A 25,434-nucleotide genomic window follows, 5' to 3' on the forward strand; every position below is an offset into this window, starting at 1 on the left:
TGAAATGGTTTGAGTCTCATTTCCAACTCCCACTCAAATGATATCCTCTTTTTGTCACAACATATTGTTTCAGTCTATTTAAAATCCTAGTTCTGCAAACATTACATCATGTGCCCCTGCTAATCCTTTTCTCTTGATGCTAAAATCTGTTTTGAAATCCAAGTTGCCTATCTCCAGTTGTGCAACATTTTATTATTGGAACCCTTCCTGAGCAAAGAGCGCAAAGAGCAAAAACAATTGCCCTAAATGGAAAAAAAAAAAAAAAAGGGGGGGGGGGGGGACACGACAACTTTAAGGCAGATTTAATCTTCAACCTGTTAACATAATAGTATAAACAGAAACAATGGGTTGAAGCACTGTGATGGGGAGTTGACAATGGCTCTTTCACAGACCACTGGAGAAGGGTTTGCTATTGCAAATGTCTGGAGGCATTCAGATTTGCAGCAGGTTGGACAGAAAAGCTCTACATTCATTTCCAGTCGTAGTTTGGCTACTGAACACTGCTACAGCATGCATTGATTTTTCATACATGCATCTGAAAGCATTATTTCTGCCTTTTTTTATTTATTTGTCTGTGTTTTTACACAATTTGACTGAGCAAGGAGGAGTTCATTCAAGGAGAGGAGAATCTTCATTGAGAAAACAGTGGTGGATTAATAAACTTGAGGGGGGTGGGGACTGATCTCATTAAGAAGCAATTTGTGCTCTGAGAGTTTTATTGTTGCTGTGCTACAATCCAGAGAAGAGCTGAAAGGGCTCAGGAGTGACGACAATATCAATAGAGGTTTCATAGAGAATTGCCTGTAAAGTAAGGTAAAGTAAAGTAAGGTAAAGTACAGTAAAGTAAAGTACAGTAAAGTAAAGTAAAAGTAAATGAATTTTTCCTGCTGCTTTCAAAAGCTGTGATATATTTCTGTCAGCTCTGAAGGGCTGACAGCTCCCTGCAAAGCAGGAGGGAAGTGTAAATTACCTGCACTTCCACAAGCACACGGGGGAAATCAGAGTTTTAGAAATCAGTGGTTTTTTATTGCCAGTCAATCTCCCCTTTGTTTGCCAGGGCGGATCAATATGATCGATATGTGAGCTAGCCATCTGAGAGCAGAGAGGAAAAGCAGCGTGAAGCAGAAAACCTGGGAGCTTTACAAATCACTCTCTCTTTACCTCCCGCTGCTGTCTCCACCCTCGGTACATTGTGACTCCTCCTGGAAAGCAGCGATGCTGAAATCTGCCAGGGCTGGATCAGCTCAGTCCCGTGCAGTGCTTCTGCCAGCTGGCAGTGCAGAAGAGCTCTGCTTTCCCTGCCTCCTCATCCTCCTCCTCTGCAGCGTGGAAACCTCCACATGCTCTGTTTTCATGAAAGCCTCAAACCAGCTGTGAGAGCACAGCTTTCTAACCTGTGTGAGTGAGCTGGAGTCTGGGAAGGATTCACCTGTCTGGTAACTGCATTTACAAAGGCTGAAAGTCCAGGTACTTTCAGGTGAGTGGAGGACAGGACAGCAATGGGACTGTGACTACATGGAGAATGTGCTCTGGGGCTACAGCTCATTCACGCTCTTCTCCACTCCCCCTGATGCAGGGGACCATGGAGAACGTGTGCTGAGATCAAGTGCCAGGCAGGAGCAGCAGCGGGCTAATGAAGATGGAGAATGACACAGGGGACGAGCAGAACCACACTGGGCTTCCGCTGTCAAGCCAGGAGATCATTACAGCTGAATACCAAGTGGTTACCATCCTCTTGGTCCTCCTTATTTGCGGACTGGGCATCGTGGGCAACATCATGGTGGTTTTGGTGGTCCTCAGAACCAAACACATGAGAACTCCCACTAACTGCTACCTGGTGAGTCTGGCTGTGGCAGATCTCATGGTGCTTGTGGCTGCAGGACTCCCCAATATCACAGAAAGTCTGTACAGATCCTGGGTATATGGCTACGTGGGGTGTCTCTGCATCACTTATCTCCAGTACCTAGGGATCAATGCTTCTTCTTTTTCCATCACTGCTTTCACCGTCGAGAGATACATAGCTATCTGCCACCCAATCAAAGCTCAGTTCCTATGCACTTTTTCAAGAGCCAAAAAGATCATTATTTTTGTCTGGGCTTTCACCTCCATATACTGTATGCTCTGGTTTTTCCTGCTAGACCTCAATACAGTAGTCTACAAAGACACCACTGTTGTGTCTTGCGGCTACAAGGTGTCCAGGAGCTATTACTCTCCTATCTACATGATGGACTTTGGTATATTTTATGTTTTGCCAATGGTATTGGCGACTGTCCTCTATGGCCTGATTGCTAGAATACTGTTCCTGAACCCCATCCCTTCGGACCCAAAAGAACACTCTAAGGCATGGAGGAATGACGTGGCTCACCAAAACAAGCCTGTGAATTCCAAGACGACTAACAGGAGTTTCAATAGCACTATTGCTTCTAGAAGGCAGGTAGGAACAGCAGTTTAGAATGGTTTTCTGAAACTTAAAAATTCTTCTTTCAGAGAATACTAGTCTAAATATGTGGGAGTAAAACATATTATCTCTTCTGCTATGTTGTCAAGCTGAAATTTATATTCTGGTATTTATATATGTATACATAAATATGTATTTTTCTTGCCTGTTCATTATCACCTACTGCTAGGACTAGAAAAAAATAGTATTTTATTTCCTGTATAAAAAAAAATAATAATAATAATTAAAAAATGGGAAGTGTCAAAAAAGAATAAAACATTTTAAACTGTAGCTTCTTTATATTGCAGCCTGTTAGTAATCCAGTCAAATATATAAAGTGACTCTTGAGTTACTTTTGAGATCTGAGAAGAACTAGCCTGGCAGTTTAGGAGACTTGAGTTTAATCCCAGCTCAGGCACTGTGTGGCTCTGCAAACATAGCTGAGTTCTTACTTTTTCTGTCTCTGATGCCCCTGTGAGAAGCCTACTCAAACAAGACTGTGTATAAAAATGCCTTGTAAATGCTAAGCATCTGTGCTGTTCTGTCTCAGAAAGTATTCTTTTGTGATGGTTCAAAATTGAGGCATAGGTTTGACTAGTTTCTTTGTATATCATTAAATATATGTGTGCTTGTATAGCTAGAATATAGTTAGTAGAATGATTTATGGCTATTTGCAACGAAGCTTACTACCTCACACTCGTGCAGCACTCAGCACGGTTGGGTCCAGTCCCGACAAATTCAGGAGCATCACTTTGCGGTCAGTTCTCAGGCACAGGCTCCAGCTGTGCCCTGCAGCTTGATGTGGGCGCAGAGGAGTGTGGCTCTGCACTGAGCATCCCAACTCATGTCCCTCGGCAGCTGCTGCAGGGATCTGTACAGGGTGCCACTTCATCAGGCGAGATGCTTCTGCCTCCTGCACTGTACAAGTCCCTCGGGAAGTTGAACTGTGCACCTTTTCAAACAAGCTGAGTGAACACCCAGCTGATAAGTATAGCTTTATGTTCTTATTATTTTACAACAGTTGCTACTGTTTTATGAGAGAGATGGTTTCCCTTAGTACAGACAAGGAAATGACCTCAAAAGTTAACTGAGCTGCCTGCTAGAGCACTGAGAGCTCACAGAGTATTGGAGCTGTGCCTTGAAATGCACAACTGAAACATGTGGGCTAGGTTATAATTAATTATGTCTCCAATTATATTTAATATTCAGATTAGAAGTCTAATTTTGTTTTCCTTTATCCATTAATTAGTAGGAGAAAAAGATAATACACTTTTCAAGTTCTTAATATCACTTCAGCATGCATACTTGATAACTTATGCTTAGCATCACTTGAAAAGCACACAAGTTTTTTAAATTAAGCTTTGCAGACAGTGGATGCTGTTATATTACAAAATCAGGAAGCGAGGATTATAGTGTAATGCCTTTTTTTTGGTCTCTTATAAAGACAATGAGATGTTTTCTAACATCCTAAATAACCTGGTGGATTAGACTTGCATCATTATGAGTAAAGCTAGCATTTTTGCATGGTACAATGTAGGAAGCAAAGCAAGGATAGTGTGGCAGTTTTAGTAACATTTGTATAATAGCAGCATACAAAATATACCCAGTGATGTAAAATGGAAAAACGCAAGTCCATATTCAAATAATCTAAAATCTCAAAAACTACTAAGACACGAAGTAAAAGAAAGACATGTAGAGCTGACAGTCAGTATATGACTTCTGCTGTCCTGTGAAGTTGTATACGTGCCTTCTTCTAGGGCGATAGAGTTGCATATGATATCCAACCTGTGATCTGTAGAGAAAGTGGCTGAAAATGTGATGTACAGGAACATTGCAACACAACATAATCAGCCCATGATCCTGTGACGGGTTGGCTCCAAATGGCAGCCAAACCCTAACCCAGCCACTCGGTTACTCCCCCTGCAGAAAAAAAAAAAAAAAAAAAAAAACGGGGGAGAAAATGGAAAGAACAGGAGTGAGAGTCCTTGTGGGTCGAGATAAAGACAGGGAGACCGCTTATCAGTTATTATTGTGAATAAAAAAGACTGGACTCGGGGAAAGTTAACTTCATCTACTGCCAACTTATGTCCCCTTGTTATAGCCCCAAGGTACACTCGGTCCCTCAGCAGTGCCCTGTGGCGGGGCCCTTGGAGCCAGATGGAACCAGCTGGAACCAACTGGAGCTGGCTGGAACTGGCTGGAGCCAGCTGAAACCAGCTGGAACCAGCTGGAGCTGGCTGGAACTGGCTGGAACTGGCTGGAGCCAGCTGAAACCAGCTGGAACCAACTGGAGCTGGCTGGAACTGGCTGGAACTGGCTGGAGCCAGCCGAAACCAGCTGGAACCAGCTGGAGCTGGCTGGAACTGGCTGGAACTGGCTGGAGCCAGCTGAAACCAGCTGGAACCAACTGGAGCTGGCTGGAACTGGCTGGAACTGGCTGGAGCCAGCTGAAACCAGCTGGAACCAGCTGGAGCTGGCTGGAACTGGCTGGAACTAGCTGAAGCCACCTGTGTCTGTCACGGGGCAGCCCAGGCCTCTCCTCACAGAGATCCCTGCAGGCGCCGACCTGCACCTGGGCATGGATACCAACTGCAGCTCCATTGCATTGTTACAATTAATTATAAGTAACCAGCTGTGAGCTTGCATTTATATCATATACAATGATGGGAGGTTAGATAGGTGTCCTCAGCCTTCATGCAGGCTTAACCCAATGATTTTCATAACCATTTTTGATAATGATTAATCCAACATAGCAGTAGCTGAATTAATTTACCCACTTAGTCTGGTGTGGGTTGCTCAACTAACATGGATTTAGCTTGACCTGGACTGCCAGGTCGTAACATTTTATTTAATTTTCTTCCCATTACCTCATCTATGTTTTGAAAAATCTTCCTTTGTTAAAAGTGGTCAAAAGTTGCTATGTAGCTGTAAAATAGAAGGCTTCATAGCCTACCTTGTCATACAGTAGCTGTATTTCATTTGAAGAGGAGTATCTGAAGCTGTTTCAAACTCATGGCAGAAATAGATTTTGTCATCCTGTTGTTTTTTAGACATTTTTAACATATATTATTGTGTTAGCATTTAGCATGTACTGTCAACTTTGTGTTTTGATGTCAGCTTCCAAAAATTAATGTCAGGCTTCTATATACATTCAATACTTTTTTACTGTGAGTCATACAGATATGTAATTTCATTTGTTTTCTTCAAAAAATGGCAGTACATCACTTAGGTTTCTGGTATGAGTGTTAGCTCAAAGTTAGAAGCTGACTAATTAAAAACGTGAAGAGTAACTTGGAAATCACCCTAAATTCCACACCTGGGATGCTTCTTCACTCTTGACACCAAAGGAAAATAACAGGACAAGAGCAGAACAACTCTTGCACGGCATCTAGAATAGCTCCACGCTCAAGGAGGAAGAAAATACAGAGTAAAATAATAATTTTCTCACAACTGTGGATGACAGCTGCCTGAGCTGAAGCTGGGGGGGTGTATGGAAGATCAACAATGAGGTAAACAGGAATGAGGGAGTTGGCTACTGCAGAAGGATGGATGGACCACGCTCAGTTTTGTTAGAACAAATATTTCCAGTTTCTAACATAACCAGACACAATGCCACAACTGAAGGGGAAAAAAAGAGGTCAGGTGGTCAGGAACTTTCTTTTATATTATTCTATGATTTAGAAAGAAGTCCTGAAATTTATTTTAGAATGGTGAGTCAAGCTTATTTTAACATATTTTTCCTCAGAGATCTCTAGGGATGAGCTCAGAATGAATGAGCTCAGACTATATGATATCTCCAAGGAATGAAAATCAGCTCTTCCAGGTAGAAAGTGATTCTCTGCTTACTCATTCCATTCCCTGCTTTCACCATCCCACCCACATGATTTAAAAGTCACTGAACTATATTAGTTCAAGGAAATACTTCATTTGAATGTTTGAAAAGCTGACAAACCCAAAATCTATTCACTAAATGATCAATACCCTCATATCAATAACTAATGAAGGACAAAGTCTTCAAAGTACTATTCAGGGTCCCCTGAGGAGTTGTTCCCTCAAAGCACTGCAAGACAAAACTTAACGGGGAAGACAAATAAAAAAAATGTATAAAAAAATCAGTCCTTTTAAAAAAAAATCAGAAGAGAGGGAAAGACACAAAATAAGTTTTGTTTTCTCATAAAATACCTCCATTTCTAATACATTTTTTTGCTTTCACGAAACAGCATACATTACTGCTAATATTGGACAATAACCTAAATTGGGAGTTATTTATTTATACTGCAGCTGAAGTTCTGCCAGGGAAAGAAGCACAAACACATACTTATAGAACATGTCAAACTCCATTCTTGTATCTACTTGTGAAGAGCTAAATCAACCCTATTTGTGCATTATTTATCCTGTTTTACAGAACTGTATGGGATAGCAGGGTTAGATAAACCTATTTTAAAAGTTTTCAAAAATAAAACTACTCTTATTTGATAGTGAAGCACTCCTTCTTCACCGGAGTCCATTCCCAATTCACTTTGTATTTTCCATCAGCCTTTCCGTGTCCCAGGAGGAGCAGTTCATTCTACCTCTTCTTTGTCAGAAGCTAAATACTCCGCTCCTTATGGAAAGCAATGAGTCATTTATCACCATTGCAGAGCTTTTGGTCAGCCACTACAAGTCAGCAGGCAACACCTGAGTGTCTCCTGAGGGAAGATCTCTGCCAGAAAAAGGTGCAGCATTGATGCGTTCAATTTTCAGAGGGGAATTAGTATGTGCTTGATGCTACATGGCATCAACTAGTGTTAAGCTTGTTTTTAGTACTGAAACACGCAGGTAAAACTTTAAGAATGTGCTTAGTTTGTCACTTAAAGAAACAACTTAAACTCCTGTTAGGTCTAGTGGAGCTGGTGATGACTGTGTTGAGCAGCGTTTCAGCTGTGCTCTACAAAGGAAATAACCTTGCTAGACTGAAATTCATATAGAGTTGAACACGGGATCCCTATGTGGGAAAGCATTTGACTGCCAATAGGGGAGTTTCAGTGATGAAGAAACAGTGACATAATGTTTGCTGCAACAGAAAAATAGGAGAAAATGAAAAGGTGACTAAAAGTAAGGTGAGACCTCTCTGACCAAAAATAAACTATATAGAATATTTTTGCTGAGTGATTTTCCCAATCTGAACCTGGGAAAACAGGATGAAATAGTCCTGGTGTACATATTTCCTCAAGTTAAACAGGAGAGCAAATTTTTCAAACATTTTTCACTTAATCTCACTTCACAGTAGCTGAAACTTCAAAGCTTAACAGAGGAAAGATCAATATGATTACAAGATGATATCTTGACAAAGAGTTATCTCTTAAGGCGAGATAGTTCAAAGTCCCTTTTACTTTATTGAGAGCCAAAGAAGGAACTTCAATGCAAATTCAATGTTAAGATTTATTTAACAGCTATATGATCTTGTGGACAGATGATCACAAGTCCCAGGGAAGTGGACTGAAGTTCATTCTTACTCACTCACCAAAAAATGCAGACTATGAATTTGGGGGTGTCCAAATAAACATATAATTCAAATTTGTAAAGTAGCCTGGTCCTCCTGAAGCACTGTGAAAATGTAATGCTATAAGACTAGGGTAAGCACTGCCTTTAGTGGCAACAAAGATTAAAGGTGGATATTTCAAGTAATTTTATAAGCAAGCGGAAGTATAACATCCTGGTCTATTTCATCAGTAAACGATTCTTCACTGATTTCAAACAACCAATATTTTAGTGCAATTACTCGTTAAGCTGTTTCATAGTCTCTAATAACTTCTCAAGAGTCCAGAGAAGAAAACAGTTATTAAGATTTCACCACAACAACCAACGTAAACCTGCCCAAGAAAGAAACATTCCTACCTCCGCTTCCTGTTAGCTATGCACTTCATAAGAGGGTTCTACAGACTTTTCCTTTAGACTTTGAGAAGTCTTATTTCTCAAAAAGCAGAGGAACTGGAGCAATTTTTAGTGTATTTTTTCCTTTATCAGGCTTTAAAATGCTGTGAAGCAACTGCAAAGGTAAGTGCAATAGTTAATCTCTGATTTTTCAAGTATGCATATGATGGCTTTAGCCTACCAATTTTTGTCTTTGTTATTCCAAAATAGCCTGTTATTGGTACTTGCAAACCATACATATTGTTAAATCTTCCAGAAAACTCATTCACAGAGTGTGTCCTAATCAAAATGAATAGCAATTGAGGAATCTTATTAACTGCAGTTACAGGCATTGATAGCATGTAAATAGTAATGTGTGTGCCTAAATTCAATCTGGAAAAAGCACAAGTGCCTGTACCTAGGGTTTGACTGTATAGTCCATTACTGAAAATTGCAGAGAAACTAAATTCAATATAGTCAGTTCATTGCCTTTATCAAGAAGTTCATATTCAACTTATATTTATATTCACACACCTATTATGGCTTCATCTTTACACATGCCTGAAATTCAAGGTAATAATTCTTTAGTCTTTAATCATAGCCATCCTTTTCATAGTCTTTGCACCAGCATAAAAAGTAGCCCTGCTTAACTCACTCCAAAGGGCAGGTGGAATAAACAGGGTTTGCAGTATAACACACACATGACACCAAATCCAGGTGTTGTAGGAGCTGAATGTTTACAGAAGCCTCACTGACTGCAAGCACCATTTTATGTGTCTCCCATGGCAGGTGTTTGAGAGTATTCTCGAGTCTGCATTCTGGAAGGACATCAAAATATCAGCAAGAATGAAAGTTTCCCTGTAAATGCTGGGTGCATATTAGAGGAGACAGATGAGCTACTGAGATATATTTGTACTTGCAAAAATGTTTATTGATATGGCTCTGAATGAATTATGAGTGTTGTAGAGCAGAAGACAAAAAAGGCCAAACTACTTTTTCAGTTTATTTATTTAAAAACAATTATGCACGTGGCTGTAAGTTTCAAAATAAACACTTTTTTTTTTTCCATGCACAGCACCACCACAATTTCAGTAACCTTAAGCACCATTTGCTTGCAGAAATAAAAGATAGTGGTTCTTATTTGGACTTTAGAAGGTTTAGTGGCTTATTTTAAAGTTGCCATTTAGGACAATGAATTTAGAAAAAAATCATTCAGGGAAAGCTGAAGGACAACTCCAGTTTCCCTTCTTTTCTAAAATTCAGGGCCACTGTACATTTTATGCATTCTGTTCACAAGTCTTTTATTAAAAAGACCAGAGATAAAGAAAAACTTCGTTTCATGAATAGAAAATGTTTTGTTCAAAGTATATCAGAGCAGATTTCTCAAGTAAATAGAGGTTCACTAACAAGTAACACTAATCAACAAAGCTATCAATGCTTCTTTATGCTCTACAGTATGAGAAATGCTACGTCTACTTTTTTTTTTTCTCTTCTTTTTTTGGCTATGGATACTTTATTTTTTCTACCTGTGTTTCTGTGTCTAGTAGCGCAGGTACTAGGATCTCTCAGCATTCCTAAAATGTTAATGCTGATTTTTCTGAAGATTTGAGTCATTTTGTTCTGTTCAGAAAACAGAAGTGGGAAAATATCTTGAAGACCCAGGCATTGCGGGAAGGAAGAAGAGAGTGAGAGAACTTTTAACTTAAGGACAGAAAAGGGATATGCCTGCCACACACACACGCACACGCACACGCACATGCACACACACAAAAACTTGGGGGAAATTAAATCCTCTTTTGTTCTAAGAGTACCTCTACCTATTCTGTGAGCTACCTTGGCAAGCAGCTCATTACCTTTGAAAAGAGAGCAAGAAGCCAGGGGAAACAGATAGAAAGGCAAGGAAGCAACCTACTTCCCTTGAGTGGCAGCTAAGAGCCCGTACTTTATTTGGCTGATGTCCCTCCATGACTGATTAGAAAACGTAGGTTATCCCCCAGTGAAACTCTTCTCTATTTGGATGTGCTATGTGATGAACTGCCCTCTAGAAAAACTTCCCTGTTCACTCACAGCAGAGCAGACTTGGATTCCAGCTAGCAGTGAAAGATGAAATTTTGTATGGCTACACGAAATCTCAATCATATCACTTAGTTTCACCTGCAGTTTTATTATATCAAAACCTTACATTCATTTATTTAGTCCTCTTCCTCACTTCACTGTACAACTTGCAATACTTATTTTGGATTACAAAACCACAGACTGGCATACACAATCTCTGCATTGCTGTGAACACCACCAAGCATGAGAAAGGGATATCAATGAACACAGCCGAGCACAAGAAAGGGAGATACTATTGCATGCTTTTAAAACACCAGTGATTATATTGCACAGTGACTTCGTAAGTATGACTATGACTTTTACCTATCAATGTAAGAAAGATTAACAGTCAAAGGAGAAGGAAGCAACTACAAAATAGCGGATACCGTGGTAATGAAAATGCCTTGTAAAAGCACTCCCTTAGAATGACAAGGTTTTAGAGCAGGAAGGAAAGGAGGAAAAATAAATTCTGAATAAAAATATTGGGAATCTGATTAAATAAATAAATAAAAACATTTTAAAAGTGTTTTTTTTCAAAACATTACCAGAAACAAGAGATTAGATTTGAAGAGTGGTTGCATGCAGCCAGGAGCATATTCAATCTCAAACACTTTGCTATCATTCAAAGTGAACTTGAAATTTGGACTAAAATTGATTTGTCTCAAAGCTTTTTAATTGTGTTTTCAATTTCCTTAACTGAGAATAATTTGTACTCTGAGTATAGAATATGCAGTGCATATCCACAAGCGAAGAGCAATCAGTGAATGTTTGTCTTCACCTGAGTAATTAGTGGGCATGTTAGTGCTCTGCAGACTGATCTAAAGGCCTTTGCCCCTGCTTTCAGAGAGTTTTGATGTATGGTTAGATAGAATAGGTATTAAAAAGAAGGTTCTTAAAAAAATTTACCCCCTTTATGTTAATGTCCCACTCCACTGACAAAATAATTAGCCCCTCCAAAAAAAGAATATTTAGTTATGTTTCATATGAAGTTATTTGAGAAAGGTTATGACTAGACAATGTCTTCTCTGGCATAAAGCTTGGCAGTGCCTAGCTAACTTGGCTCTTGTAAACACACTCAAACCCGAAGACTGAATCAATCTCAGGTCAGGGCACTTTCTGCAGTGGCCATGATATTTTTTATCTGGTGCAAAGAACCGGTTCTAAAATATTGTAAAATCAGTACGCTGAGTACAAGCTCGTGATGTTAGATAGAAGAAAAATGGACGCAAAGCCACAAGTACAAATAAAGTTAGTTAATATACAGCACAGCACGTATGTATATGTATTTCTGTCATATAGGACTTGAAGGGTAACAGCATTTTTTTCGTTGAGGTACTGTATCAATTACATGACTTAAAATTTCATGAGTGAATATCTTCCCATTTCCTGATAATAATTATGATCAATTTGCTTCTCGTACAATCTGGGATTCAAACTGACAGCTGCCTCATTGTAAATGATTCTCTGAGCAATTGTTCTTTAAAGATGTACTCAGAAGAAATTTAAGTTGCCACTGATCAGTGGGTATTTTAACATGGTCCCCTGCTGAGCTTCTGGTAGCAAAGTATCCTGATGCCTGTGTAGACTACTACCCACCCTCCCTCTGAATGCCTGAGCTGTTGCAACACATCTGTTAATTGGACTCTCATTGTTAATCCAAGCTCTACAAAGGGTTACTTTCTTCCTTTAAATGTGGATTATTTTGAATGATTATTCTCAGTTGAATGGATTTGCTCAGTTTCGAGCTGCACACTGGGACCAAACTGGAGGAAGGAAAGGAAGGACATAAGGAGTCCCCAATCTTTGCGAGCCAGAGCAGGTCAGCACTGAATCACCTCGCTCCTTGCAGCCCTGCTCACAGTACTGTTTGTTCTAGAAATGACTCAGATATAAGGCAAAAATCATCTTTTAGGTACTTGAGACATTCGCATTTGTGATTTGCTCTGTTCCAGTGATGGCTTTTGCACAGCAAACAAGAAAAGCTATGTAGAAGTCATGAAAAGATGTATTGGTCAACTGAGAAAACAGGGAGATAAAATTTCTCAGTCTGATTTTTGGCTCCTACTGAACACAAATGTAGAGAAATCAAAAGTGGGGGTAAGGGGAGGAGAACTGTAGTATCAAGCTGTAATCTTTGAACATGTGCATATAAAGATAGATAGATACATATGTAGAGTAAGTTGTCTCTTCATCCCATTCTTTATTGTATCTGTAACAAAAAAACAACAAAATTGGTAATATTAGTATGTGTCTTTATAGGTAGAAAAAAAAATCATCTTTAGATAATGAGATTGCATGTTTTCTGTATAATGAACTATCTGATCAGAAGATAAATTATATACTATAACTTCAAACAAAGGAACCACAACTAAACCTAACATCTCTATGTAAGTGATTTTAGTGGAGTTATCTGTCCCCCTTGGGCATCAGCTGAAACTCATCTCTAATCGATCTACGTCTATTGGTTCTGCAAACAATGAAATTATAACCCAGACAGCCAGCATGTGTTCTGTGGCTACAGAAGTTGCTATTTCATTGAAGTATAACTTCGGGTACCCAAGGTAGAAAGAATAAAGCATAATATGACTGAAGCAAAGGTAAAAAGAAATTCTTCAAAATACTCTGTCAATAGATAGCAACATTTTTATGTCAAGAAGTAAGGCAAATAGTAAAAATAATAATAATAATAAAGACACAAGTAGCAGCTATAGCTCACCAAACTCAGTGCAACTGCTCTCCAGTTCATGTGCACACAGTTAAGCAAACCATCTCCTAACCTATGTGAGGCCATCCCGCTGTATTATCCCAGTGTGTTTCCCATTTCACTGTACTTTCTACCTTGTTTATTAATACTTTTTGAGCTTTCTTTAATGTGGAGACAAGAGATTACAATATACTATATATGTCAGGATTACTATTACTATATATATAGTATATATATACAGTATCTACTAAAAGAAAATTGTTTACAACAGAAAGACTCTACTTTTTTTTTTTAATAACTTCAAAAATATTTCTTATTCACTTCATTTCAGATGTCCTGGGTTTTCCCAAGGTTTGTTTTTTATTTTTTCAAAACAAACTTACACAACAGATACAAACTCTTATAACAAGGTTTTATCGTAATCCCTTATATTTCTGTTTCCGTAAACTGTAACTGCCATTTCAGACTAAAAAAAAAAAAACTAATGAAGATCTAATTAAATATTAGGATTTAAGGATTAGATATAAATCTAGTTACTTTAAAAAAATAATACTTTTGGCTTTTGGAAACCTTTTTAAGGTAGTTGTTAAAGTGGATTATGTAAATAGGCTTCAGGTTCGATTCATTTACAGACCATATTAGTCTAAACGATTTCTAAAGTAATTAAAAAAAAAAAAAAAAAAAGGAGGATCCCTTTTTTCCACCTAAAACACCTTCTTCCAGTCTGAGGAGTTGCAAAGTCTACAAAGAGTCATTTAACAAAAGCTGGGAGAAATCTGAAGCCAGGTTTGTTGTTCTTCTTCTTCTACTACTACATAAGAACTTTCTGAATTAAACATGGGTCTGAAATTCACAGCTGAAAAGTCAGTAGTTTTGCTTTGGCCATAGAGATGTAGGAACATACATGTTCCTTCCAAGCTGTGAGTACTAACTTCCTGCCTAACTTGGGTCTCTCCGTGTTCCCCCAGGTCACCAAGATGCTGGCTGTGGTGGTCGTCCTATTTGCATTTCTGTGGATGCCCTACCGAACACTGGTGGTTGTCAACTCCTTTCTCTCTAGCCCCTTCCAAGAAAACTGGTTCCTGCTATTTTGCAGAATCTGTATTTATTTAAACAGTGCCATCAATCCTGTAATTTACAATCTCATGTCCCAGAAATTCAGAGCAGCCTTCAGGAAACTCTGCAACTGCCAGCAGAAGCGGGACAAAAAACCTGCCAGTTACAGCGTGGCCCTAAATTATAATGTCATCAAAGAGTCTGATCACTTCAGCACTGAACTAGAAGATATTACTGTCACCAATACCTATCTCTCCTCTGCGAAAACATCTATTGGTGACACGTGTTTGTCGTCTGGGGTAACAGATAATGCCTTTTGATATTTGGTATGTATTCCTCATGAAGGAGAGCGTGTTGATGTGCAGTAGGTGGTGCTGGGATAGCTTTCAGGTGGGGCAGGGCAGCTAAGGCCTAGCGGGGTAAGGTTGGTGGTGACGAATGATGCACCACAAAACGGGGCACTGTCACTGCACTGTGGGGAGGGAGAACTGCTCAGGTCTGGAAATCGGTGCTCAGGGTGCCTTGCGCTGACCATGATGTGACCAGGAGGGTCTGGGGCATGGGGAACAATGAGAAGAAATGTGTAGGTTAAGCCTTACTCCCTGAGAAGCAGAGGGCAGTCGTGGGGCACCAGGGAGTGGTGCTCAGGCACAGTGCCTCATGTATGGTGTCTGGCAGAGGGGTGGAGCTCAGCAATTCCTCCTGGGCCATGCTCTGACTGCCTGCAGGAGGGTAATGGGGTGTTTTCTTGTGGGTTACCCCTTCCAGGCTGGGGGCAACTAGCCCAGTGCCACCATGCAGCTGGCACAAAGAGAAGACACAGATCTCTCACACAGCAGCACTCCAGTCCAGAAAAGCCACATCCATTTCCATGCTAGATGTACCGTCCCCATAAGTAGCACATTTCTCTAAATCAGATTTCTTCTGTGTGATAACGCACATTACTGTTTTCAAGATACCTTTTTATGCAACAATCCTTAACTACTGTTCATAAGCCTGTATACCTAAGCTCTTACAATAGAGATGATGCACAGAAGGAGTTACTTTTTAAATTTGTTTTTGTAGATGTTATGAGGATGAAAGATATTTCTTTCTCACTTTGTTTCTTCTCTCCTAACTTTCAGGCCTGAGACTCACCTTGTTCTGAGTATGCAGCCATACAAATCCTCTGTTCCACCAACCTGTATGAAATACAAAGAAAGGCATTTCTGCTCACAGAACTGCAGGAGTTACCATATATCGCTACACACCTGTCTGCTTCCTACAAGAAAACACAATTCTGGGGGGAATTAAAGCAATATACTGCCAAGTCTAATTGAATGAAGCACTTAATGTAACTTTAAGCAAGTGAGTTGACTTCAGTGGAATACGCAAGTCCTACACCTCACGTATAAGAGGTGAAGAAACTTGGAGACTGCCAAACAGTAGTCCATGCTTCTCAAAAGAGCAAGGCTGCCTGGGACATCTCTATGGACACAGAGCAGGACAGAGCCTTCTTACGTGCTGCTGCGTGTCCTGGGAGGGCTCGCACTGCACTGAGTGTCCAACAACAGCCAGAACTGCTGCCTATGCAGGAATGATCCTCCATTACTTTCTGTGGGGCCTCCCACAGAAATGCAGATCTAGTAGTAGATATCATAACACGCTTCAAAAAACAGATATCTGATAGCAAAGAGCATGAAATCTTTTAATCTTTTCTATTTTTTTTCTTTCTTTCCTTCTTTTTTTTTTTTTTTACCTTTAACAGCTCGAAATATGAAGGCTCTTCAATAAATTCACAGCAGGGAATAAATTAAAAAATCAGTAGGAAGCTTTCAAAAAACTTATTTTTGTTCAGCCAGCTAGTTTAGAGATGGACCACTTGAAATATAAGTCTCAGCTAAAACTGAATCCTCTCTAAACCTGACATATATTGGAGAGTATTGGACAGGTTTTTACTAGTTAATTTTATCTTTGTTCAATAGCAATTGTCTCTCAGGCTGCTACAAGAGATTTACAGCTTCAGTTTAGATAATGCCTAAAGAAAAGAGGAAAACGGTGAAAAAAAATGTCAGAGTTCTCTTCATTTTTCTTTTCAAAGGGTATCCATTATAATATTCCAGGACGTAAAAAGTGTCTTGAAAGGTTGATTGGTTGTATATTTGTCTGGAAAGAGAAAATGCTGTGAAAGCATTGCTACCTTTTCTTAATTTTCCAAGTTCTTTGTCATGTTTCCCTTTCCCTTTCCCTGTCCCGCAGCCTTTGCTGTGTCCGCTCCACTGGGGCCACTCCTCGGCTGCATGAGCAGCACCAGCTGCACGCAACGGGCCGATGGGCCATCAGTTTAGTGCCTGAACACCCACACAGCTGGAAGGTGGGTGTCAGGATTCTTCTGCTTTTAAAATAACAAGGAAAAGGTATAATAAAGTCACTCAGCAGAGAAGTGGGCAAAGCTGGCTGAGGCTCAATAGTCACAAGGGAAGAATATAGATGTTAGTCTAGCAAGAGTAACTAGCAATCATATTTCATAAATACAATATAGCAGGGGTGTAGGCTTTGAGCAAGCCTTTCCTTGTTCAGAGACCAATGTGAAATTTGAGTTCTGTGGCATTTCACTGCTCACTCTTGACTAAAACTACAGTATCCTATCATAAGGGCAGTCAGAGAGAGCTGCCACGACCCATATAACACTTCCTCCAAAGCAACTGCCACAGTAAAACTAAATTACCTGGGAAACATTGTACAGACATTTGTACTTACTTAACCAAGAGACACATCCAAGACAAGAGCCAGTTTCTCTACCTAGATCAGCAGAGCCTGATCGTGCAGTCAGGCAGAACAGCTCACAGCTGACCCACAGGATGCTGCTGGAGGACACGCGTGTGGAGGCGGCCACCCATGGGGTGGGCAGGTGATGCTCATCAGCCAGGCAGCTGTGTGCTAGCTAACACAGGCTTACAGGTTTATCCCCACCTCTGTCAGAGCACCACGGCTTGAACCAAAACTCTTATAACTTGACAAAATCAGAATTAAATTCTGTCCTTCATTTGCCATCTAGATCCAAAAGTAGCTCTGCTTTCTCAGTCTGTGCGCCTACGGTCCTTTTTTACACCCATATTTTAGCAAGGTTTCAACTAAAGGCTAAAATTTACGTGGACAATTTTGTATACACCTTCACTTGGAATAACAAGTAAAAATGAATGATTTTATGCTGATATTTGTACAAACAGAAATGATTATGCATACAAAATTGTGTGCACAAAGACAATATATAAAATTGCAGATGTAAGTTCAGGTGCAGTTTTAACTCATAATTTATTGTGACTATGTCTTTATGGATGTTATTCATGAAATATCTACTAATTTTACACTGATTCCCACATCTAGTGCTATGAAACTTTGCTAGATAACGTGCTAATGTGATTTGAGGTCTAGTTCTATGTTTGTTCTAACAGCAACCAACATTTTTTCTTGTATCTGGGCATAATAGATTAGATATGTGGGACTGTCTTTATTTAAAAACTTGTGTAATTTTAACTTTATTGATAATATTATAGCATATTTTTTTGCTAGATGTGAAAGTGGCTGGATGTCAACTACTGACTGAAGTAATGTAACTATTTATATACATATTTTGTGCTTAAAAAATTCCTCTGTAACATTTAGCTTGAAAGAATTGTCTGAATGGTAGCACTATTGAAATCCATGTCTGTATCCTCATATAATGACTTTGATGTAAGAGATGGGGCTTTTAGAGTTGTTTTTTTTTTTTTTTTGGAAATTTACCCAACAATTGACAGAAGAGATATTGTTGTAGCATCTTGTTTTTGGAGCTCTACTGTTTCCAGTGTGACATAGTGAGATGTTGCAAGCTTCAGTGTTGGTAAATCATGCAGTTGAGAGAGGTTTGTTGTATTTAAAGCACACTTCAGTTGATATTAGTGCATGGCCTCTCTGAGGTCAGAGTTAAGGATGTGTCCAAGCAGCTCCAATACCGTGAAGGTGTTTATGATGCTGCTGTGGAAATGAATGGCACAAGTGTAATGATAAAGCTATCACTAGCTTCACTTCAAAAAGATGTCCAATACAACTGACTGAGGGACTGATACTGCTTCAGGAGCTGCTGCCTTAGTCTTTTGCTACACAGGATCAGTCACTCAGCCTTTGCAGGAAGACAGGCATTTCTCACTTGTTTTTGAAAAGCCGTTCTACAATGCAAACAAACAAACAAAGCAAACAAAGCAAAACAACATCAATCTCTCATTTTCACCAGGGGAAAAAAAAAAAAAAAAACACAAACAAACAAAAAAAAATTGTTTCAAGAGTGTGCAAAGCTAAACTCTCCTTTCAACAATGCTGCATATACTTGTTTGTTTCTCCATCATTGTATGAATTCTATTGTGTATAGTTATTTGTTTCAAACTGCAGTGAAAATTCAAAATGATCTTTCACCATTTAGTTTCTACTTTTTGAGATGGAATTATTTCTCTGATGTTTTATTGTTTTCAATAAATGATTGTTTTCTCATGGTTCCTTCATTACTACTCAGATACACTGATACAGTAAACACCAGTGAATACATAGGTTCAGTTTATGTGACTCAGATGCAAGAATTCCTTCATTTTGTAGGTGAATTCTGGAAATCTGAATTCACACGATCTATGGAAGTCTCGCTGATTTAGAAGGATTCTCTTTTCCTCCTACCCAGAGTAATTCTGATCTCATTCTGTTACTGCATGCGGCTTATAAAGTTGTTTATTAATATGATCGTGAAATTGTTCAGTGCATATTCTGAGAAATATACCACTGATAAATGTTGTCCTCCCAAAAAAAGGAAGAACAATTTTTGGTCAAAAGAAGCATTTTGTAATTATTTGATGCATGCGACTGTGGAGATTAATTTGTGATGGACTTTTGTTGTTATTCTAATAAAGTATCAAGCAAGACAATTATACTGCAACTTTGCTTTTTAACAAGCACTTGAGTGCATACCTTTTTTTTTTTTTTTTAACTTGCCTATGAACAGATAATTTAACACGATCCTTTGTCACCTGCAGGAGAATAAGCACTCTGAAAAATGAAGCTTTGCTTCCTGAAGGAAAAGCAGTTTGCCATCTAGCAGTTACAGAACTAAAATCAGAAGGAATTCACGTGAATCCATGTCCCTGCAACAAGAATTATAAAATATTCTAATAAAAAAAATAATTAAAAAAATAAAAATAAAAAGGAAAGAAATCATCCTGGGAGTTTGGGTGGAGACAACAAGCCACTTTGCTCTTTGGTCCCCACGCTCAACTGAGTTGATTGTGAGTTGATTCCCCTCCTCACTGGGTACTGCTTTGATTTTCTGGTGGTGTCAGCCACTTGTGTGTTGACCTAACCTCAAAAGGATGAGTAGAAGTACTTGGTCTGCTCTGATTTTTCTCCATGTAGCACACAGAAAACTCACGCTCCTGGGAAGCACGTTTACATTTACACTGGGCTGAATTCCCTATGGGCTTAACTGAAGCTCTATCACTAGTGCTAAAGACAGGGGGCTCATTCTCCTGTCAGATCTTGCTGACTTTTCTGAAGCCCAGGTAGGAGGTTCCTTAACCCTTTCATGTATCAATTAAGAAACCTGCTGCCCAACTCAAGTTGTACATGGGGGTGAATCACCCCATGCATTAGTACGCAGTGGGGGCTGACCTTCTGGAAAGGTCAACAAGCTGACCATGAGGCAGGAACGAGACCTTGAAGAAACGAAAGCCACCAGCCTACTGGGCTGCATTAGGTAGAGCACTGCAAGCAGGTCAAGGGAGGTGATCCTTCAGCCCTGGTCAGCAGGACCCCCAAGTCTGCCTAGTAGGAAAACAGTGTGCTATTTCTCGTTCACTCACATCCTGGCATCAACCTGCAGTGACAGTGGCCCTGCAGGTTGCTGGTGGGGTGCTTTAGGTCCAGGCCCCAAGATCCCAGGAGACCGCAGTGGCAGCTGAAGTCCCCCAGCCCCTGGGGAAATAAGTGTAGTAAGGCTGGCCAGAGGCAGCTTCTGGCAAATGGGCTCTGGGTATGTTTTTAGCAGTCACTTCTACCCAGTCAGACTGAATATCCTTCTAAAAAAGCGTTAGAAGTATGCCCTATCTGGAAGCATAAATGTTCTGCTAAAAAAATACCAATGCAGCAATGCTTAGAAATACTTAAAAATATTTATTGGTCATCTATGCTTTTTTTCCATCTAATGGAGTGTGGCAGCCTGGCTCATGGTACCAGCTAGTACCAAACGGGATGGCAAAATCTCAGGCCAGAGGGTTCCTGTTGCATGAGTTGTGGCTCATTTTATGTGTGTACTCTCTCCACACAGACATTTTTTCTTGATGATCACTAAGCTGAGAAATGCATTCTCAAAATGATAATGTCACTACGTGATACTGAGGAATTTTTTTGGAAGTTTACCATGCATGTATTTTTGTTGCTGATTTGGTATATAGAGCTAAACAGGGAAGAAAAAGGCATTTGGTATTGAAGTATTGAAGGCACAGTGATTTGTGCAACTTCAGAAGATTCATTCCAATTTATTGTCACTTTTGGGACAGAAATCTATAAAATATTTTTTCCTGGAGTTGCTTACGTCTTATTCCAGTATTAGATGTTACCATAATTTTGAGTGGGAGGGAAGTATCACAATATTTGATATCACAGCTTGCATTTGTCTGCCACTGTGTCAAAAGAACATGCCAACATGGCTCCGAGACATCTAAGAAGTCATTGAGATGGACCCCCCCCGGACGGATGAATAACACCTGTGCAGGGATCTCTCAAGCTGAAAACAAGTGCTCAAAAAGATATAGTCCTGGCGACAGGACCTTGCCAAGGACCTTGCCAACACACCAGGATGAAGGGCTGCAAGGACACATGAGTGACAACACACACAGGCTGTGCCTGCAGGCTGTTACTGCTTGTGCAGACATGAGCACAGAAGACTGAGAGACTTGTGGTGTCGCTCCCAAATGTTCCAAAATAGAAAACACCACTGTCAGCAGTTAGTTGCAGTCATCAGCAATTATCTCTTTTCAAATCTGCAGTTATTGCACATATTTGTATGAACATGGTGGAGTTTCTCAGATCTCAGTTTGAAGCTAGTATTTAAGGAAGGACAATAAATTGGATCCTTGCTAGGGAAGTTTTATAACTGCGTAAACCTCCTGAAGAATAATCAGATAGACCTTAAAAGGCTGGTGACAGGTCAGCTAGCCAGCTGGAATTTGTCATGCCTTAATAAAAGCATATGATTTAGAGAAATGGACCACTACAAAAAGAATAAGACAAAACAAAACAAAACCAAACAGCTGCCCTCACAACACATGCACTAACAAACAAATAAACATACACACAAAAAGAAAAAAAAGAAAAGAAAAAAAAAAGAAAAGCCAGCTATAAGGAAAAGGATGTGGTTACAGGAACTACCTGCTGGCCACAGGTCTGTATTATTCCTAAGATGAGTCTCGTTTGAAGAAAAAATGTTTGCAAGATCTTCTGGAACTTGTGTACTGTGCACTAGATGAAAGCGCAGGAAGCTGGGGAGATTTTGATAGACTTGAAATCTCTTTCAAGAAAGTGGCACAAGTGCAAGAAAGAAGCTTCAGTTCACAAGATCCAACACTGGGGAAAAAAACTTAAACAACCCTATCACCAGCCCATGTCTCATCAAATACTTGGTTGAGAGAAAAATCCAAATACTACCATAACCCCTGCTCAAACAGATACAGAAATAAGTCTGTAAAAATGTCTCTATAGGCAAGTCCTTTCAGATGCCTCAAGATCATAGATATGTCCTGCTTAAATAACCTCATGAAATGTCAGATACTTTTTATTCAGAGCAGAGCAGTCAATGAGCATGGAAGGTCTTGTAAAGGATATAGAGATGTGCAAACTGTAAATATGCTCTAACCAAAATCACATGGTGGATAAGACTGCAGTGAGCACGATCATTTCAGTGAAGGTCTAAGTGAGCAGCCATTAGAAAAGTGGCTGTGTAGTTTGAGAGATTAATCTGGGGTGGCATGTTTCTGAGGAAATGTAGAGGCCCACAACATGGACTTAGAGCTGGGCTGAACTACACTCACATCAGCTGTGGAGATTGGCAGACTCTGAAAAAGTAATTTTACCCAGAGATAGATGCCTAAATTAAGCAAAGTAAACTTCTACTGTAGCCATTTTCTCTGGCTTGGCCATAAAGACGAACTGAATCCCTGAGGCCTTACTTCTGCCCTGTACAGCTTGTGGTGGGTTGACCCCAGCCAGCATCTCAGATCCCATATAGCCTCTTGCTCACTCTCCCCCACAACCCCAGTGGGATGGGGAGGGAATAGGAGGAGCAAAAGTGGGAAAACTTGTGGGTTGGGATAGCCCACAGTTCAGGAGGTAAAGAAAGAGGGGGGAAAATACAAACAATGCAAAGGCAACCACTCCTGACCTCCCACAAGCAGACTGATGCTCTGTCTTTGAGAAACAGCCACCCCGGATGCCCCAAACCCAACCCTCTCCTTCTCTAACCCCCAGCTACTCTTGCTGAGCATGATGTTACATGGTAGAGGGTACCACTTTGGCCAGTTCGGGTCAGCTGTCCCAGCTGTGCCCCCTCCCAACTTCTTGCCCACCTGGCCTGCCTCCTGTGGGGAAAGAGTGGGAATAAAGAGAAAGCAATAGCCAAAGCACTGGTGTGCTATTAGCGCTCTTGTAGCCACGGGCCCAAAGCACAGCACCATATGGACTGCTATGAAGAAAATTAGCTCCATCCCAGACAGACTCAGTATATGCATTTAAACAGTTATTAGTTAGTAATGCCTAACGTGCTAAGAATTTCCTTTGATAATATTCAGTGTCTGAGATATTTCAGAAGCCATCTGTGCATGGCCCTGGGCAACCTGCTGCACGTGGCCCTGCCTGAGCAGGGGGGTTGGCCCAGATGGCCTCCAGAGGTCCCTGCCAGCCTCTGCCATCCTGACGATGTGATTCTGTAGTAAGTAACTTGTTTAGTGCTGTGGTACAAAATAAAATTTAGCACAAGATGATAAGGTTTTAGCACCCAGGGGGTGGTCACTCCTGCCAAGCTCCCAGGCAGTGAGGCCCCTGGGGACGAACAGCCCTTGAGCAGAGACAAGTCTCCAGGGAAATTTGCTGCTTCGAGTAGAGCCAGCAGCAGAAATTTCTGACATTGATTCTCTGGAAGGAAGCAACAGCTGGGGAGATATTTCCCCAAGGAGAAACTACCAGATGCAAGTGAAGTTCTGTGCAGTTTTACTCAGTGTAGCTGACGAGGAGAATAAACTCCACTGGGGAAATTTCAGAGACAGCCGGCAGAGTTACACTCATACTGGACCTGGCTGGTCCAGCAGCCACACCAGAGGGAAGCCGAGCTCCCCTTTTATGACACCCAGGGCACCTGGCCACATCCCTCTGCAGGGCCTTGGGGCTCCTGATGGTCCCACTTAGGGGTGGCCACCCTTGTGCCCCTCAGCTGAGCTACTGGGGCTGGGGACGTGCGTCCTCGTGGGGCACTCAAACCCCTCCAATACTGCGCCCAGCCTCAGCCAGGTGAGACCGTATTTCTAGCTTGCTTCTCCTCTCTCCAGCCATCACTTGTATTTAAAGTCCCTAAAATTTAGAATTAGGAATGTGCTTATGTGCACAGCGAACGGATCCTCAACTGCAACCCCTTCTTCATTATTCTTCTCAGAAAGAACAAATAGTTAAATATTAATAAATATTAATAATTAATCACTAATAGCAATAAATAATAGTAGTTAAGGGTCTTTGCTACTTCATCAAGGAGTTTATGTCACAAATTCTGCATAAAAATTGAATGAGATTAAATGAATATGAAAGATATTATGAAATGGATAGCTAAAATGTATTTATCATAGAATCAAAGGTTGGAAAAGACCTCCAAGATCATCTGGTCCAACCACTCCCCATCACCACTATCACCCACTAAATCATGTCCCTAAGCACCACGTCCAACCTTTCCTTGAACACCCCCAGGGACGGTGACTCCACCACCTCCCTGGGCAACCCGTCCCAGTGCCTGACTGCTCTTTGTTAGAAGAAATGTCTCCTCGTGTCCAACCTGGACCTCCCCTGGCACAACTTGAAGCCATTCCCTCTGGTCCTATCACTAGTTACCTGTAAGAAGAGGCCAACCCCCAGCTCCCAACAGCTTCTTTTCAGGTAGTTGCAGAGAGCAATAAGGTCTTCCCTGAGCTTTCTCTTCTCTGCCAAATGGTGTCCCACCCACAGGCCGTGGGTGCTGTCCCCCACCACTCCTTGTGTCAGTGCTAGGAGGTATGCTTGGTGGTGGGGAGACATACCACCTGGGCTGGGGACAGGCACAGGATCAGGCCACCTGCCTGTGCCCTCTGCAGCCAGTTCCCCTCTGCTAGGAGGTGGGGCAGCAGCAGAAGGAAGCCAACAGGGCACGTGTGGGGCAGGATGCAGAGCACTGCTGTGAGCCCCAGCAAGAGAAGGTGTCCATAGAGCAGCCCTCTAACAGAGGTGCTGGAGAAAGGAGCGCTGTAAGGAGGGCAGGCTTGGGGAATGGGGTGAGAAGAGGAAAATCCAAGGACGGGACAGCATGACGAGCAGGACCTGACTCTGAGGACCAACGTGGAGGTAGAGCTTGGGGCTTGGAGGAAAGGGTTTCTATATACTAGTAAAGAAGCACCAGGAAGAGACACCTGAACTACACTATTTGTATCATCAAAATATTAGAGTCATTGGGATGGCTAGCACCACCCCAAGCCACCCCAAGGTGAGCTTCAGGAGCAAATATGCCTGGGCTTCAAGAAGCTTTGGGAAAGTCATTTTACCTAAAGGGCATGTTACAGGCATGGAAACAGTGGTTCTGTTTCTCACAGTCATTCTGATGGGCAAATCCACTTGGCTGGAAACAAGCTCAATGCACAAAACACCTCTGATCCTCTTAACACAACAAATTCTGTCAGAGATTTTTTACCTTGCCTTGGGAAAACCTCTTAAACCCTGTCTCAGATCACCTGGAAAACTAGAGTTAATAGTCAGCTTGCAGTGTTTGCGGTGCACATCTGAAAAACACAGAACTGTCAGTGAATCAGGTTTTTCTATAGATTTTCTCCTTTTGTGTACAAATGGGTCATGTACTGGTTCCACAAGAGACACGAAGCATGAAATATAAAAGATGTTGTTTCTTCTTTTTATTTGTTTGTTGATTTCTTTGCTCCTAGTGCAGGTCTCCTGTCCTGCAGTGAGAAATGGT

General features: G+C 40.9%; 1 protein-coding gene across 2 annotated transcripts; it reads left to right on the forward strand.

Moving 5' to 3' along the window:
- Positions 1-274: 274 nt before the first annotated feature.
- Positions 275-18,691, forward strand: TRHR (thyrotropin releasing hormone receptor). Of its 2 annotated transcripts, XM_080581207.1 has the most exons (4): positions 275-808; positions 1,058-2,434; positions 14,096-14,509; positions 15,308-18,691. In XM_080581207.1, the coding sequence occupies exons 2-3, from the start codon at positions 1,634-1,636 to the stop codon at positions 14,501-14,503; spliced, it is 1,209 nt and encodes a 402-aa protein (XP_080437333.1). In that variant the 5' UTR covers positions 275-808; positions 1,058-1,633; the 3' UTR covers positions 14,504-14,509; positions 15,308-18,691. The 2 variants fall into 2 exon arrangements, with proteins under 2 accessions (XP_080437333.1, XP_080437334.1); XM_080581208.1 differs by lacking the exons at positions 14,096-14,509; positions 15,308-18,691 and adding an exon at positions 4,546-13,741 and having other exon boundaries at positions 275-2,434.
- Positions 18,692-25,434: the final 6,743 nt, after the last annotated feature.

This window comes from Anser brachyrhynchus (assembly GCF_964034855.1).
Source record: "Anser brachyrhynchus genome assembly, chromosome: 2".
Lineage (NCBI taxonomy): Eukaryota > Metazoa > Chordata > Aves > Anseriformes > Anatidae > Anser > Anser brachyrhynchus.